Source organism: Aedes albopictus, chromosome 3 (genome assembly GCF_035046485.1).
Source record: "Aedes albopictus strain Foshan chromosome 3, AalbF5, whole genome shotgun sequence".
Taxonomy (NCBI): Eukaryota; Metazoa; Arthropoda; class Insecta; order Diptera; family Culicidae; genus Aedes; species Aedes albopictus.
The window spans coordinates 314,175,584-314,189,621 of NC_085138.1; the positions used below are offsets into that span (position 1 = coordinate 314,175,584).

The 14,038-nt window shown below is 43.2% G+C and overlaps 3 protein-coding genes across 4 annotated transcripts in view; 1 reads left to right on the top strand and 2 right to left on the bottom strand.

Moving 5' to 3' along the window:
• Positions 1-14,038, top strand: part of LOC109433075 (uncharacterized) — a 336,164-nt gene that overhangs the window by 49,991 nt on the left and 272,135 nt on the right. The gene's annotated exons all lie outside the window — the stretch shown is intronic.
• On the bottom strand, positions 5,625-11,520 carry LOC115262830 (uncharacterized). The gene is made up of 5 exons (XM_062858015.1): positions 10,366-11,520; positions 6,561-10,131; positions 6,023-6,467; positions 5,688-5,942; positions 5,625-5,631 (listed from the first exon to the last, which is right to left on the bottom strand). The coding sequence occupies exons 1-5, from the start codon at positions 11,518-11,520 to the stop codon at positions 5,625-5,627; spliced, it is 5,433 nt and encodes a 1,810-aa protein (XP_062713999.1).
• LOC134289455 (uncharacterized) lies at positions 5,625-12,650 on the bottom strand. Its single transcript, XM_062855292.1, has 5 exons — positions 12,288-12,650; positions 6,561-12,225; positions 6,023-6,467; positions 5,688-5,942; positions 5,625-5,631 (listed from the first exon to the last, which is right to left on the bottom strand). The coding sequence occupies exons 2-5, from the start codon at positions 11,518-11,520 to the stop codon at positions 5,625-5,627; spliced, it is 5,667 nt and encodes a 1,888-aa protein (XP_062711276.1). The 5' UTR covers positions 11,521-12,225; positions 12,288-12,650.

Here is a 14,038-nt window from a genome sequence, read left to right on the forward strand (position 1 = left end):
CAAATGGGAATCCGCTCAAGTGTTTTTGCTTGCAAATTGCTTTGCAACAACCAACAATGGCACAGGATCTGCAGCTCTGCTCCTATCCGTCCGAGTTGCGGTTCGCTATTATCATGGCAGTTTGAGGCTTGTTTGTGTCCCGAGAAGCAGTAAAACGATAAATTGGCGCATAGTGAAATTACGGGTTGCATACCTATATGGTGCCCGGGATGGAAACATTAGAGTTCAAGGTGCTATTATCCACCGGTTGGATTGCAATTTTGATATATTTATAGCGAAACGGTACAGCAATGTGAACAGCATTGAACTCGAATAATGAATTTTTGATAAAAAGAATGATTTATACTGACGAAAACAAATTCTTCGAATGAAGTCATAAGATTTGTTAGAATATCATCACACTTGAATGATAAATGTCGTCCCTTGCAAATCATCATAATCATTCCGGATATTTTCATTCCTAGACCGCTTCATCATTTATGTATAAACTTAATTGAAAGGTATACATTTTGGGTCAATAATTCATTACAGATTACACTAAATGCCCTAGCTGCTTGTATTCCATATCGATCGAATGTAGTATAACCAATAAATCCTACTTGATTTTTTTTTATCGAAACTTCCATAGTATGCTTTCACTTTATTCCTGGGTCAGAGGCTAGCTTTCCTTCTCATGCAATATCCATGTCCATAAATTACCCGAATGCTGTTTTGAATGTATACTGAAGCAACGAAGATCGAATGTCTAGCACATAGAATAGCAAACCCATGACCCCTCATCTCTGAGCTATGGGAAAAAGCTTTTGACGAAGTGTGGTTTGTATGATGACGTAGGTGCTTTGAACTCTTGTAGCAGTTTCTCTTCCCGCCTACAACATCAAATTTTAGAGAAATGATTTTGTAATGCCGATCTTGATTGCAGTTTATGCTGCCCTCACTCGCATAAAAGACCCATATGAATAGGGAAGCCAGCAAATATGGGACTGTTATGCGAGTGGGGTTAGGAGGACTCTCTGCAGGACCCCATGGAACCTCTTGGAATAACCTGAGACCTCTTTGAACGCTCCTGAGGCCTCCCGGTTTCCTCAGAAACATTCCTGAGACACCTTGAAAGCACCTTAGATCTCTTGGTACGTCCTGAAACGCCCCTGAAACCCTCTTGAACTTTCCTGGAGGCTCTGGCAATCATCACGTTCTTATAGCTCACTGTCGTATGTCTGGGGATATTGCCTCAAAGGGAATTCAAACACATTTATATATATAGAGAATTATAGCGAATTTCTTTCGTGCATTAGCTTTAACTACATGGTTGTAGTCAGAATTGGCATTAGAAATGTGGACGTTAGAATCCTTCTAAAGACTCCATTTTTTTCCAGGCATTCTTCTGGAAATACTTCCTGGAATGCCTTCAAGGACTTATCACCAAGATTCATTTCGTATTTTGCACGCAATTATTCGCTAACTCTCTCCGTGGATTCTTCCTGATACCTACCAGTATTTTTCCAAGATTCAAACAATTCTTTCCGGAATTTTTCCTTGTGAATCTTCCAGACACATATATATATATATATATATATATATATATATATATATATATATATTTGCAATAAATATTTATGAACTGTTGAGCAGTTAACTTTCATTGGAAAAGTATGTCGAAAATGGCAATTAGTAGTGTGACGTTACAACGTTGTAACATCACGCAACGCATTCTCAGTTTGAACAAGTTTTTCCAATGGAAACTAGATGTTCAACAGATGTTATTTACTGCAAATTTTACAAGGAATCCGAATATGCAAAAAAAATGAGGTTTATGGTCGTATTTATGAGTTATAGTGGAAAGTCTGGCCAAAAAGTCGTCAAAACGTTGTAACGTCACAGTAGAATGTGTCAAAAACTCTGTAAAGTTTTGTGAGTTTTTTTCCTCATACTAAGTATCTAATATTCTTGTGTAGTTCTTAAAAATATTTACACTACATTTCTTCGCCGATTTTCTGTCGTATTTCTAGCGAAATCTATGATGCAGTACTCCTTAGAGGCACTCACGCACCTGAGATTATTCTAAAAAAAATCCTGAATATATTCTGAATATAACTGAATATAATTCAGTTTGCAGTTTTTTTTTTAATTTTTAACGTTTTAAGTGAATTTTCTGTCGTATTTCTAGCGAAATCTATGATGCAGTACTCCTTAGAGGCACTCACGCACCTGAGATTATTCTAAAAAAAATCCTGAATATATTCTGAATATAACTGAATATAATTCAGTTTGCAATTTTTTTTTTAATTTTTAACGTTTTAAGTGAACTTTCTGGCGAATATCTGGTATCTTATGTAGACGTGTTCCTTTTTTTTTAATTTTTGTAAAGTAATTCCAATTGATTAAAGTATCGCAGGTAAAAAAGCTGATAGACTTTCAGGACACAATCTAATAGATAAGTTTTATACTGCAGGCTTCGCCTCATGTTAGAATTAATATGTAAAAGGAAACGAGCAGGATATGTTTAATTCTGCAATTCACACTAATATCCTCAATTTTTTGATTGAATTTCTGAGTTCTTATCAAATAGTTCCTTCAAAATCAGATATTCGGTAATTCTATGGGTTGGTCAAAGATGAGGCCCAAATTTAAAAAAAAAGAATGTATAAACTGCAATGATTGTTAAATTAATTAATATACTTGCAACATAATATTCGGTAGAATTTTTGCCAAATTGCGGAATTGTTAAACACTTGTAAGCGCAGCTCGCACAATAATTTTTACCAAAAACATGTGAGATTTCTTGAGCAATTTGTTTGTAATTCTGAAAAAATGGAGGATATTCTAGTCAAAATAATTTGTGGCAGATTAACCGTTATGTGTCCGACAAACTTTTTGCTTTTTTCTACACCGTGCTTTTTAAATGGGCGCTGGGTACCCGGGTACCCTGTCGGCCACATAAGGGTTAAGAATGCCAACTTTAAGAAGACGGGTTTGGTGGTCTAGTGGCTACTGCTTCTGATTCATACGCAGAAGGTCCTGGGTTCAATCCCTGGCTCGTGTCATTTCTGCTTCATATCTTTCTATCTACTTTTCTCTATATGTAGAATCTCATGTATATTGTATGTATATTCGTATGTTCCTAGCCATTGATAGAACCAGAAACGGATTAAAAAAAAGTTTTTCTTCATTCCAATTTTAATCATAGCACAGTTTCGATCTGTCATAAAACGCCTTGGTTATGCAACCAAGTGAATTGTGTCACTGAAATTTAAAAAATCATTGATTTTTTCTTAATTTAAAAACTCAATTGCAGTCATCATATCCCTCCCTTTCGTCACATTGACCTGAAACCTCACACATTTCAAGATGCCTGTTTGTCCCGACTCCGAGCAGCTATCTCATTGGATCCTTGTGTGAGTGTAGCTGATCTGGAGTTTAGCAACTGCGGGCGGTCAATCAAGAATATTTGCATGTGTGTTTCTGACGGAATTCAAGACAAGTGCTTGTTAAATCCTGAAAACTTGTTATTCATGGCATAGTATGGCGTTAATTGACAAATTGAGAGATGATTTTGTGAAAAAATCGCGTTTTGGTGGGATTAGAATGATCAACTTCCCCCTGATTTGTAGTACATAAACTGTTATTAGAGAGATTTCAAGAGAACAGTGTTATTAATAGAACACCAATGTTGGGAGCATCACCTTTGCATGGATTAACACCTATTGACAGCAGCATTTCGGTTATGCAGCTTCAATGCTGAAATATATATTTATTAACAAACTATTTACTATTTACATTTTTGGCAACTTACATTTAAGTGTACAAATCCGCCGTTTGCAAAGGTATTCTACTTCCAAACTGCTCAGGGGCTGTTCATAAACCACGTAGACCAAAATTTGGCAATCTCAGACCCCCCCCCTCCCCCCTCGTAGACTTTTGTCCATACAAAAAATTTTAAATTTGTATGGAGCGTAGACTTTGGTCAGACCCCCCCTCCCCCCAAAAAGTGCAGTGTTGCCAGTTTCACTATAAAACCGCCCCAACATTCTCCCCCCAGTGAAACTCGCTACCTGCTAAATCTCATACCTATTATTTTCAATTTGAAAAGTTTCTCCTATCCTATCAAAAATCTCAATCAAAAATAAATTCTATCCTTAATTGACTTGGCGAAGGTACACAAATTTGCAACTGATAATACTTGAACGAATTATTCACATTTTTTCCTCCAGGGTCATAAATAACAAATCCTGTCGCTGTCGGCATCATCATCGAGCTACGCACTTCACACCGATTCAAACCGTTACATTGGTTACATATGTTATCAATATTGTTGCATCCAAGATTGCATGCAATTTCTTTGATGCAATTTGTTTTGCACTCAATCAATATTGCACTGAAATGGCGCCACAATCCGGCACACATTATTTCTCCCCTACTGCCTGCACCTCTCGCGGTTCCACATGAAACGTTACCAGCATCCAACCATTGTCCAGAAAGGGAATGGTTCCGTGGCTGGCTCGGTAGTTGTTGATTGATTGCCTTGATGGGGGATGTAGTACAAACGGATGGTGATATGTCAGCATCAATGACCGGCTGCAATTCTGGTTTTGATCCTATTCCGACTTTGTTATCACCGAATTGTTTTCTCATCCCATTCCTTTTCACAGCAAACTCCAGCTCTATTTCCTTTGTAGCCTTATCGAACTCTTCTCCAATTTTTATCAGCTCTAGCTGATTGTTACGGGGTTGAACTTTTCGGAGTTCCTTGTAGCGAATACACCTTTGTTCCCGATGTGATAAGCTCAAAGCTGAATGGATATTTATTGGTTAGATATAGTGCAATTGATTTTTATAATGATTTACTTACAATCGGTCTCCTAATAGTTAACAACGAGTTCAAATAATAATTTTAATTGTAGATTTAAGCTTTAGCCTGTAATTTAGTATATAATTAGCACAATAATTCAAGAATTCTTTATATTTTATTTACTCTACCAAATTCACGTCTATCCGTAGGAAAACAATGATTTGCAATTTCATCAGAGACTGTCTTCTACATATCGTATTGTTCACACATTCACAATCGAGTTGTCAACAATTACGGGGGGCGCATCGATGGACTCTCTTCCCGCAACATCCTCCCCCTCGTGACGTCAGAACAATGAGTCGACGACACCACACCTTTTGCTGTCCACTCCGCAACTTCCGACGCTGTCCTCCTTGTCACAGTCGACACGATCGTTCTCTCCTTCCCGTCCACTGATATCCAGAATCGCCAACTTGCAAACCGGTCTTCTCTTCAGTACCCCAGTCGATGTTTCTATGTCTGCCTGCCGTATGATACCATCTTTTCCCTCGTACGTTCGGCTTACTCGGCCGCGGATCCACAGGTTGCGGACCTTTCCATCAACCAGTAGAACCAATGATCCTTCCTTGATTGGTGTAACGTCGTAGAACCATTTCGCTCTTCGAGATATTATTGGAAGGTACTCGATAATCCAACGCTTCCAGAACATATCCAAACGGTTTTGTAGCATCTACCCTTTAAAGCCTTTCGGTCATCAACTAGTGCCTTGACTTGCTGTCTAACTCCACTAGAACTAAGCATTAGAAAATGGTTAGGAGTTAACGATTCCTGCTCCTCACTGTCTAGTGGCAGGAATGTTAGCGGACGAGAATTAATCATATGTTCCGCTTCTGCTAACAATGTCATGAACGACTCATCGTCCATCTTCTGCGATACAGGCAACGTTCCGAGTGCAGTCTTTACCGAGCGAACCATCCGTTCCCAGCATCCGCCCATGTGTGGAGCTGCCGGAGGGTTGAAGAGCCATTTAGTGTTAGCGTCCGTAAAGGTGCTGCCGATAGTGTGGTTGATTTTTCGCAACTCGTTCTCCAACTCCCTGCTAGCGCCTATGAAGTTTGTGCCGTTGTCCGTATAGACTTCTTGTGGCGCTCCTCTGCGAGCAATGATTCGTCGGATTGCCTTCTTGCACGAGTCTGTAGATAGGCTGTATACCACTTCCATATCGCAACCCACCGCTTGACTGCACTGCGTCCAACTTTCACAAGGTAGGGTCCAAAGTAGTCGATTCCTACAAAGGTGAAGGGCCGGAGAAATGGTGTTGTACGGCATCGCGGTAATTGGCTCATCTTTGGGTCTACAGGTGTAGATTTGTACACTCGGCAGTACTGGCAACGTTTACTAATAGATCGAATCTGTGTTCTGAGCTTGGGGACGCAAAACCGCTGGCGAATTTCGTTCACTATCGTTTCGTTGTTCCCATGCCGGAACTTGCGGTGATACCAGTCCAGTAGGAGATTAGTGATCGAATGCGCTTTGGGCAGAATTATCGGAAATTTGGTATCGTGTTCCACGTAATCCACGGCTGCAATTCTACCATCTACACGCATCAATCCGTACTCGTCCAGTAGAGGTGGCAAATTCGCTAACGAACTGCTTTTAGGTAGCGGTTGTCTGTTTTCTGGTGACAATAACATGTTGCGTTTAAGTGTAGCTACCTCATCAGGATAACAATCTGATTGTGCGAGTTTCCAGAGATATCTCTCTGCGTTACGTAAATCTTCGGTGCTGATGTCCTCATTTTTTTCACTCGTCACTTTTCTGATCCTTCGCAGAAGCTTCTCGCAGAATCGGTGAACATACGCGACGCATCGTAATAACCGCTCGTATTTCGAAAATCGCGACACGTCGATGATCGGAGATGATAAGTAGTGGCTGCAAACGTATTTCGGTCGCAATTCTTCTTCGGTATCCTTCGCTGTCACTTGAAACTTGTCTTTTGGCCAATCCTGTTCGTCGTCGTACAGGAACGCTGGTCCACGAATCCATCGGCTGTCGGGCTTGCAGTTCGGACCCTTTCCCCACTTGGTGGCTTCATCCGCAACGTTGATTTTGGTTCCTAACCAACGCCACTCTTCCGTCGTCGATAGGCTCAGGATCTCATTGACTCTGAACGCCACGTACTGCCGATATCGTCGAGTATCTGATTTCACCCACGAAACAACGGTACTTGAGTCGGTCCAGAAAAATGTGCGTTTTATCTGTACCGAATGACCATCCTGAATAGTCTTGCGTAGACGAGCGCCAATCACTGCAGCCTGCAACTCCAATCGTGGTACGGAAGTTAGCTGTAGAGGAGCTACCTTCGTTTTGGACGCAACTAGTGCACAGCGTGTCTGTCCTCGATCCTGCACGCGGAAGTACGCTACCGATGAATACGCTTGCTCACTTCCATCCACGAATATGTGCAGCTCAAGGGCTTCATAACAAGCAGGATCGTATCCCGGAAAGTAGCTCCGAGGGATTCGGACGTTGTCCAGCTCCTTTAAAGACTGCAACCACAGCTTCCAACGTGCGAATAGGTTCTCGGGTATATTTTCGTCCCAACCCACCTTCGCTCTCCAGACGTCTTGCAGTAGTATCTTTCCTTGAACTACTAGTGAACCGACTAGCCCCAACGGATCGTAGATCTTCATCACGTAGCTCAGCATTGCCCGTTTCGTTGGTGCGATCTTACTTTCCAGTCCGTTTTGAAGGCTGACTGTGAAGCAAAATAAATCTTCGTCAGGAAGCCACGTAATTCCAAGTACTCTCTCGAAGCCACTCTGGTTGTTCATCGATAGGCTTTTAACCGTAGTTGGATTCACTTCCCCTATAGCTTCCAGAACCGAGGGTCGATTCGATACCCAGTTTCGAATATGGAAACCTGCTTTCCGGTGGACTTCAGCTACCTCTAACGCTAGTTCGACGGCCTCTTCTTCGGTGTCAACGCTATCCAAATAGTCGTCGACATAATGCTTGTTTTTGATAGCTTCCGCTGCCCTTGGATGGTCTCGTTCGTTCTCAGTTGCGTTGCGATTCTTCACGTACTGTGACTGTGCAGGAGAACATGTTGCACCGAAGATGGCAACGTCAGACGCCATGGTTACGAAAGGTTCACTAGGTGAATTACGAAAGACAAACAGAAGCGCACTTCGATCCTCCTTCCTGATTCCGACTTGCAAGAACATTTCTTGGATGTCGCCGGAAAACGCCACTTCGCGTTCTCGAAATTTGAAGGTCACGTTCAGCTGCGGAGTCAACAGATCAGGCCCTTTGAGGAGCACCGAATTCAAAGACACTCCTTCCACTTTCGCAGCCGCATCCCAAATAACTCTCACTTTTCCTGGCTTGTTTGGATTCAACACAACTCCCAGCGGAAGGTACCACGTACGCCGTGGGTCGAACTCGGTCATTTCTTCTTCTGTCACTACGTGGATGTAGCCTTTCAACTTGTAGTCCGCTATCTGTTGCCGTACGCTGTCATATAGCTTTGGGTCCTTCTCCAATCGCTTTTCAAGGCATCTCAATCGACGCTCCGACATGGGTCGACTGTCTGGGAACTCTATGACATCATTTTTCCAAAGCAGCCCGGTCTCGAACTTCCCGCTTACTGTCCGAACTGTTGTTTCCTCAAGAATCCTGCGCGCTCGCTGATCTTCAATTCCCTCCAAGTTTGGAGCTACGGCAACTCCGAGACTCTCCACTGAGAAAAACTCACGCACGTAATCGTGCAATTCTTGATCTGACTTTTCGGCGCATATGTGCATTTGCCTGTGCTGGAAATTTGTATCTCTTCCTCCTAAGCAGCCACATACAACCCAACCAATGCGAGTCTTCGCAGCGATTGGTTCCCGCTCTTGGCCTTCTCGAAGCTTGGTTGTCGTCAGCAGATGTGAGTTGCTTAATCCAATCAGCAGTCTAGGAACGGCCCCTCGATAACTCCTGACTGGTAGATGCCGCAAATGGGAAAACTCCTTCGACAACTCTACAGCGTCCAACGATTGTTCCGGTAGTCCCAGGTTTTCGACGGTATACACTTCGGACAGGTTGAAGCGCATATTGCTTCCGGGTTCCGAAATTCTTATCGCCTCTAGCTCCTTGGTTGCAATTTTCTTATTTATGCCACTGGTCCAATGGATGCACAAAGAATGCGGTCGCCTGTCTACTCCTAGTTTGTCTGCTATGGTCTGTTCAATGATTGTGACAGACGATCCGTCGTCTAGGAAAGCGAACGTGTTCACTGATCCACTTTTCCCGTACAAAGTCACCGGAAGAATCTTGAACAGCGTCGACGATACGGGCTGACGGTGGATGGTAACAGTGGCATCGGTAACAGGCTGATTCTTGGGCTCCGAGTGCAGTAAACGATGATGACGTTTCTCGCAGTTATTGATACCACAAACCTCGCCTTCGCATGGCCAGCGCGTGTGGGATACGAGACAGCGACGGCACAGTTTGTTATCCTTGACGAAGTTCCACCGTCCGTCTATCGAAAGCTTTTTGAAAGCCCCACAGCTTGCTGCTGTGTGGTCGTGAGCGCCGCACGCAGGACAGCTATTTGTTGCATCGCCTGATCGGTATTTGCCGCTTTTATTCTGCCCTCGCCTCTCTCCGTATGAGTTGACAGCTGTACCTGGATCCTTTTGTTCGTGGGCCGCGTGAGCGTTCACGAACGCCTTATCTTTAGCCCTAGGTCTCTCGTCTTTCGTTGGTTTCGCTGCGAAGGAAAAGCTCGTAACACCGCTTGTAGCAGCTGTAACTTTCCTCATATATTCACTGAACGCTTTCAAATCAACTACCGACAGATTCTCTTGATGAAGCGCCCAGTTAAACTTGATATTCGCCGGCAGCTTATCCACTAGCTCTTGTAGGAGGATTGGGTTAGAAAGGTGATTGTCCATCCCCACCGCTTGTAAGTGACCACACAAGTTTTGCACGGTTAATCCAAACTGCATCAACGTTTCCAGCCTCTCAGGTTTGGGGGCGGGTGTAGCTCGAACTTTGACGACAAGGTTGTGCACAATCTGCTCCGGTCTTCCGTACAGCGTCTGAAGCGTTGATAGAACTTGCTGCACTGTAGACGGATGCAGGAGAAAACTGCTGACAGCGTCCTTGGCGACTCCCTTCAACGATCTTTGCAACCGTAGCAGATTTTCAGACTCGGTGTAGCCACACGCCGCTGTGGAATGATTGTAGCTACTAATGAAAAGTGGCCATTCGATGGGGTCACCACTGAATACCGGAAGCTCTCTAGAAATGACTTGTCTTGCGGCCAGTTGTTGTGAAGTCGGACCCAGAACCGGCTGACAATTGAAGGGCGCGAATCGATTCAAATTCGGAGACACATTTGGCGCCATTTGAGATTGCCCTAACGAATCTATCAATGGAGGCCCTACTACGGGAGGTGTATAGTGTGTATAGGGTGTCCCTACTCTCCTATCCTGGCTAGCAACACTTGGACTTGGTGTCCTTCTGTTTAGATCGTTATCGTGAAAGCTTGGGATTGTTTTATTTTGTACAACATGGGAAGAACTTACCGCAGCCGTTGGTGGGTTAGTACTTACTGCTACGCCTCGCTGAATTATTCCTGAGATGTTCCCAAGACTTTCCGTCGGTGTACGCTTGGTCGTCGCTGGGTGATGTTCCGCATCAGAGCTTTGATCCGCCGCTGGGCGCTGTTCAGCTGCTGAGCACCTTTCCGCAACTGAATTCTGCTCGGCCGCTGGGTGCTGTTCCGCCGCTGGATATTGCTCGCAACTAAGGCGCAGATTCTCCAACTGTTCGATTAACTGTTGTTCTTTAGCAAGATATTTTTGTTTTTCCTCGTCCCGCTTCGCTTTCTCCTGGGCATACTCCTGCTCGAAAAGCTTCAGTCGGTTGACCAACTCCAATTCTCGCCTCCTTCGAACGTAGTTCTCCTTCTGATGCTGTGCTTCGACATCATGTTGTTTCTTCAGTATTTCCTCGATTTCTTGCAGACGTTGCCTGTCCTGCTCACGCTGTTCCTCCGATCGCTTCAAAAGGTGGATCAATTCCTGTTCCCGTTGCTCACTTTGCCGCAACTCTGCCTCTCTTTCAGGGCATTGGTGTTCACGTAAATGCTGCTTCCGCATCTCACTCGTTTCCCGTTGCCATGCCGTGTACGGTAAAGGGTTTCCCATCAGCTTTGGAATGATTCTCGGTGGATAGCCTGTATTCGTCAGGGCGGTCTCGGAGGTCATAGGGTTAGCCTCGTCCAGAATTTTAACGTAGGGTTGGATGTTTACTAGCGGCAGGCTCTGTACCTTCGACTGCTTCGCAGCGTTCGGTGGATTTACATCGTCTTCGACACCCGGGCTATCTCCGATCGAAATACTGTCTGTAGTACGAGGAATCGAGCCAACATTCTGTTTAGTGTCGGAATGCGCTCGCAGAAGGCCTTCATCGATGATTCTGCTGGTTTCCATAGGAGTGGACGAACCTACTGGTCCTGCCGTTTGGCCTGAGAGTTTTTGTCGCTGGTTTGAAGCATTATCCGACGAGTCGACGGACATCAGCTGTTGGTTGAACCAGGCCTCCACTTTCTGCCGACTACTTGCTTGGCTTCGACCGCTTCTGCTGCTCTGTATGCTTGCCGCATCTTCATCCTGCTGGCGAAGCAGCTCATGCTTCCGTGCCAAGTATTCCTTTTCACGTTCTAGCTTCTCGTTCATTGCCTTCTCGACTAGCAACTTTTCTTGCAGCAGTCTTTCTTCTTCCAGCTTTTCTCGAAGAAGCCTTTAATCTTCGAGCTGTTGTAATTCGCGGGCGATCTGGGATCTTCGTGAACTTGAAACGCTTGTCCGTCCTGTCGTAGAACTTCTAGGTGGTGCCGGAATTTTCGGTAAACACCTTGAACAGACGAAATCACTCGATCGCAGTACAGCTTCATCCACATTAGCGCACGTAAGATGGTACCAGCACTTACAGGTTCCGCATTGGACCATATACAGCTCGGCGTTATTAGGTCGCATGCACTTCACACAATCTGTGTCATTCCCGTGCTCGAGGTCGATCACCGAAGACTCAAAACATGTCTGTTCTACCACCCCGGGGGCAGCATTATCCGCAGAACTCACACAGGGCTGGAAATCAGTTCTAGCCGCCTCTTGCGTTGCTCGGGTCTTGGACCGAGTTTGCCGAACGAAGGATTTCTGCATCTTGGTAACGATTCTTTGAGAATGTTACGGGGTTGAACTTTTCGGAGTTCCTTGTAGCGAATACACCTTTGTTCCCGATGTGATAAGCTCAAAGCTGAATGGATATTTATTGGTTAGATATAGTGCAATTGATTTTTATAATGATTTACTTACAATCGGTCTCCTAATAGTTAACAACGAGTTCAAATAATAATTTTAATTGTAGATTTAAGCTTTAGCCTGTAATTTAGTATATAATTAGCACAATAATTCAAGAATTCTTTATATTTTATTTACTCTACCAAATTCACGTCTATCCGTAGGAAAACAATGATTTGCAATTTCATCAGAGACTGTCTTCTACATATCGTATTGTTCACACATTCACAATCGAGTTGTCAACAATTACGGGGGGCGCATCGATGGACTCTCTTGCCGCAACACTGATACTCCTCTTGAATTCGACGTTCTTCTTCTTCGTAATACTTCCGCCGCCCGCCGCAGCTCTCTCTGCTCTTGCAGTAATTGGATTCTACGTCTTGTATCCTCCATCTCGTACTATCCGTAGACGCTTTAAATCATTGAAGATTGTTGGGAGCATCACCTTTGCATGGATTAACACCTATTGACAGCAGCATTTCGGTTATGCAGCTTCAATGCTGAAATATATAAAGATATTACAGACCTTCTGGTCTTATAAAAAAAACATTTATTAATCACTTGAACTTACATTGATTCGAATTACTATCTAACACACTGTACTCTTAACACTGAACTGAACTGTCCTACTGACTGGTCCCTGTCTTTATTCCTTATAATTGCTGACCGGGCATTCTGGGTGTGTGTCGCTGGGTCAGCATGGTGCAAAGTCCGAGCGCGTGGTGATACTGCTGATGTGGATGTGGTTATTCACATAACTCCTCCGGGGGTGAAAAAAGGGTCGTCCTCGGCCTGTAAGTCACTGATGCTGGTTGTTTCCTGGGTTTCCAGCTTCTATTGATGATGATTGCTGATTGATGAGCTCTGCTGTGTGGCTGTTTTTTGGTTTCCGCTTTGGGGATGATTGTTTGATTTTGATGACTATCTTTTTCCTGCGAAGACATAGGATGGCGATGATTATAAATGTTGCTAAAGTTGACGATATTCCTCCGAAGATACTGAATATCCAGGTGTTGTTTCTGTATTGTTTAAATTGGATGTGTTCGATTTTCCTTCGGTTCTCGAACATTTGGCTCGTGATAAATGATAAGTTGTGCTGTTGTAAAACTGATCTGTTTATTTGAAGTCCTGGGAAAGCTCCGAAAATTTCAGGTGTGTTGACTGTTAATTCACTGTTAGTGAAGGTAGTGTTTTTTATCCAGATACTACAATTGGAGAAAGAAATCAGGAAATTTCCATCCAGTGTCCTGTTATCTGGGCCACAGTTTGAAGTGAGGGTTGTTGGTTCCACCTCACTTATTAGAATTTTATCTTCCGATATCATATGTGTGAAACCATTGTATTGAACAAGTATATTGCAGTGACTTTGTTTGCCAAAAAACAGTGATTTAACACATCCTTGTTCCATGGTTTTGATGAATGGGTAGCGTTGAATGAAATCATTTGGCTTTTCCGTTGAAAAGATGTCTTGTCCGGATTTTATGATGTGAGAAGGAATTCCGGTAATTATTGTATTGTTGACTAATAGTGGAGTGATTTGGAAAACTTCTGCTTTTGTATCTAATTTTGGTATCCGTAGTAAGGACTGTTCAATTTATAAAACGGACAACTTTCTTCTGCGATATCTTTTTTATTTTTCAATAAAATCATTATCAGTTTTTTGCATAACTTTCTATAGCTATTCTCAAATGTAAGAAAAATATAACATTAAGCAAAATGTTCTTTATTGTGTAACTGAAGCGGTTTTCGTAAAACATCAATAAAAACCCATTTCTCAAAATTCGACATAACTTTCCACATACTTATTATGCACATTTTCATGAAGTTTTCAATGTATTGGAATCTTATACTATTCTACTAAAGGTAAAGCTTAATAGTTGATCAGTAATAATGC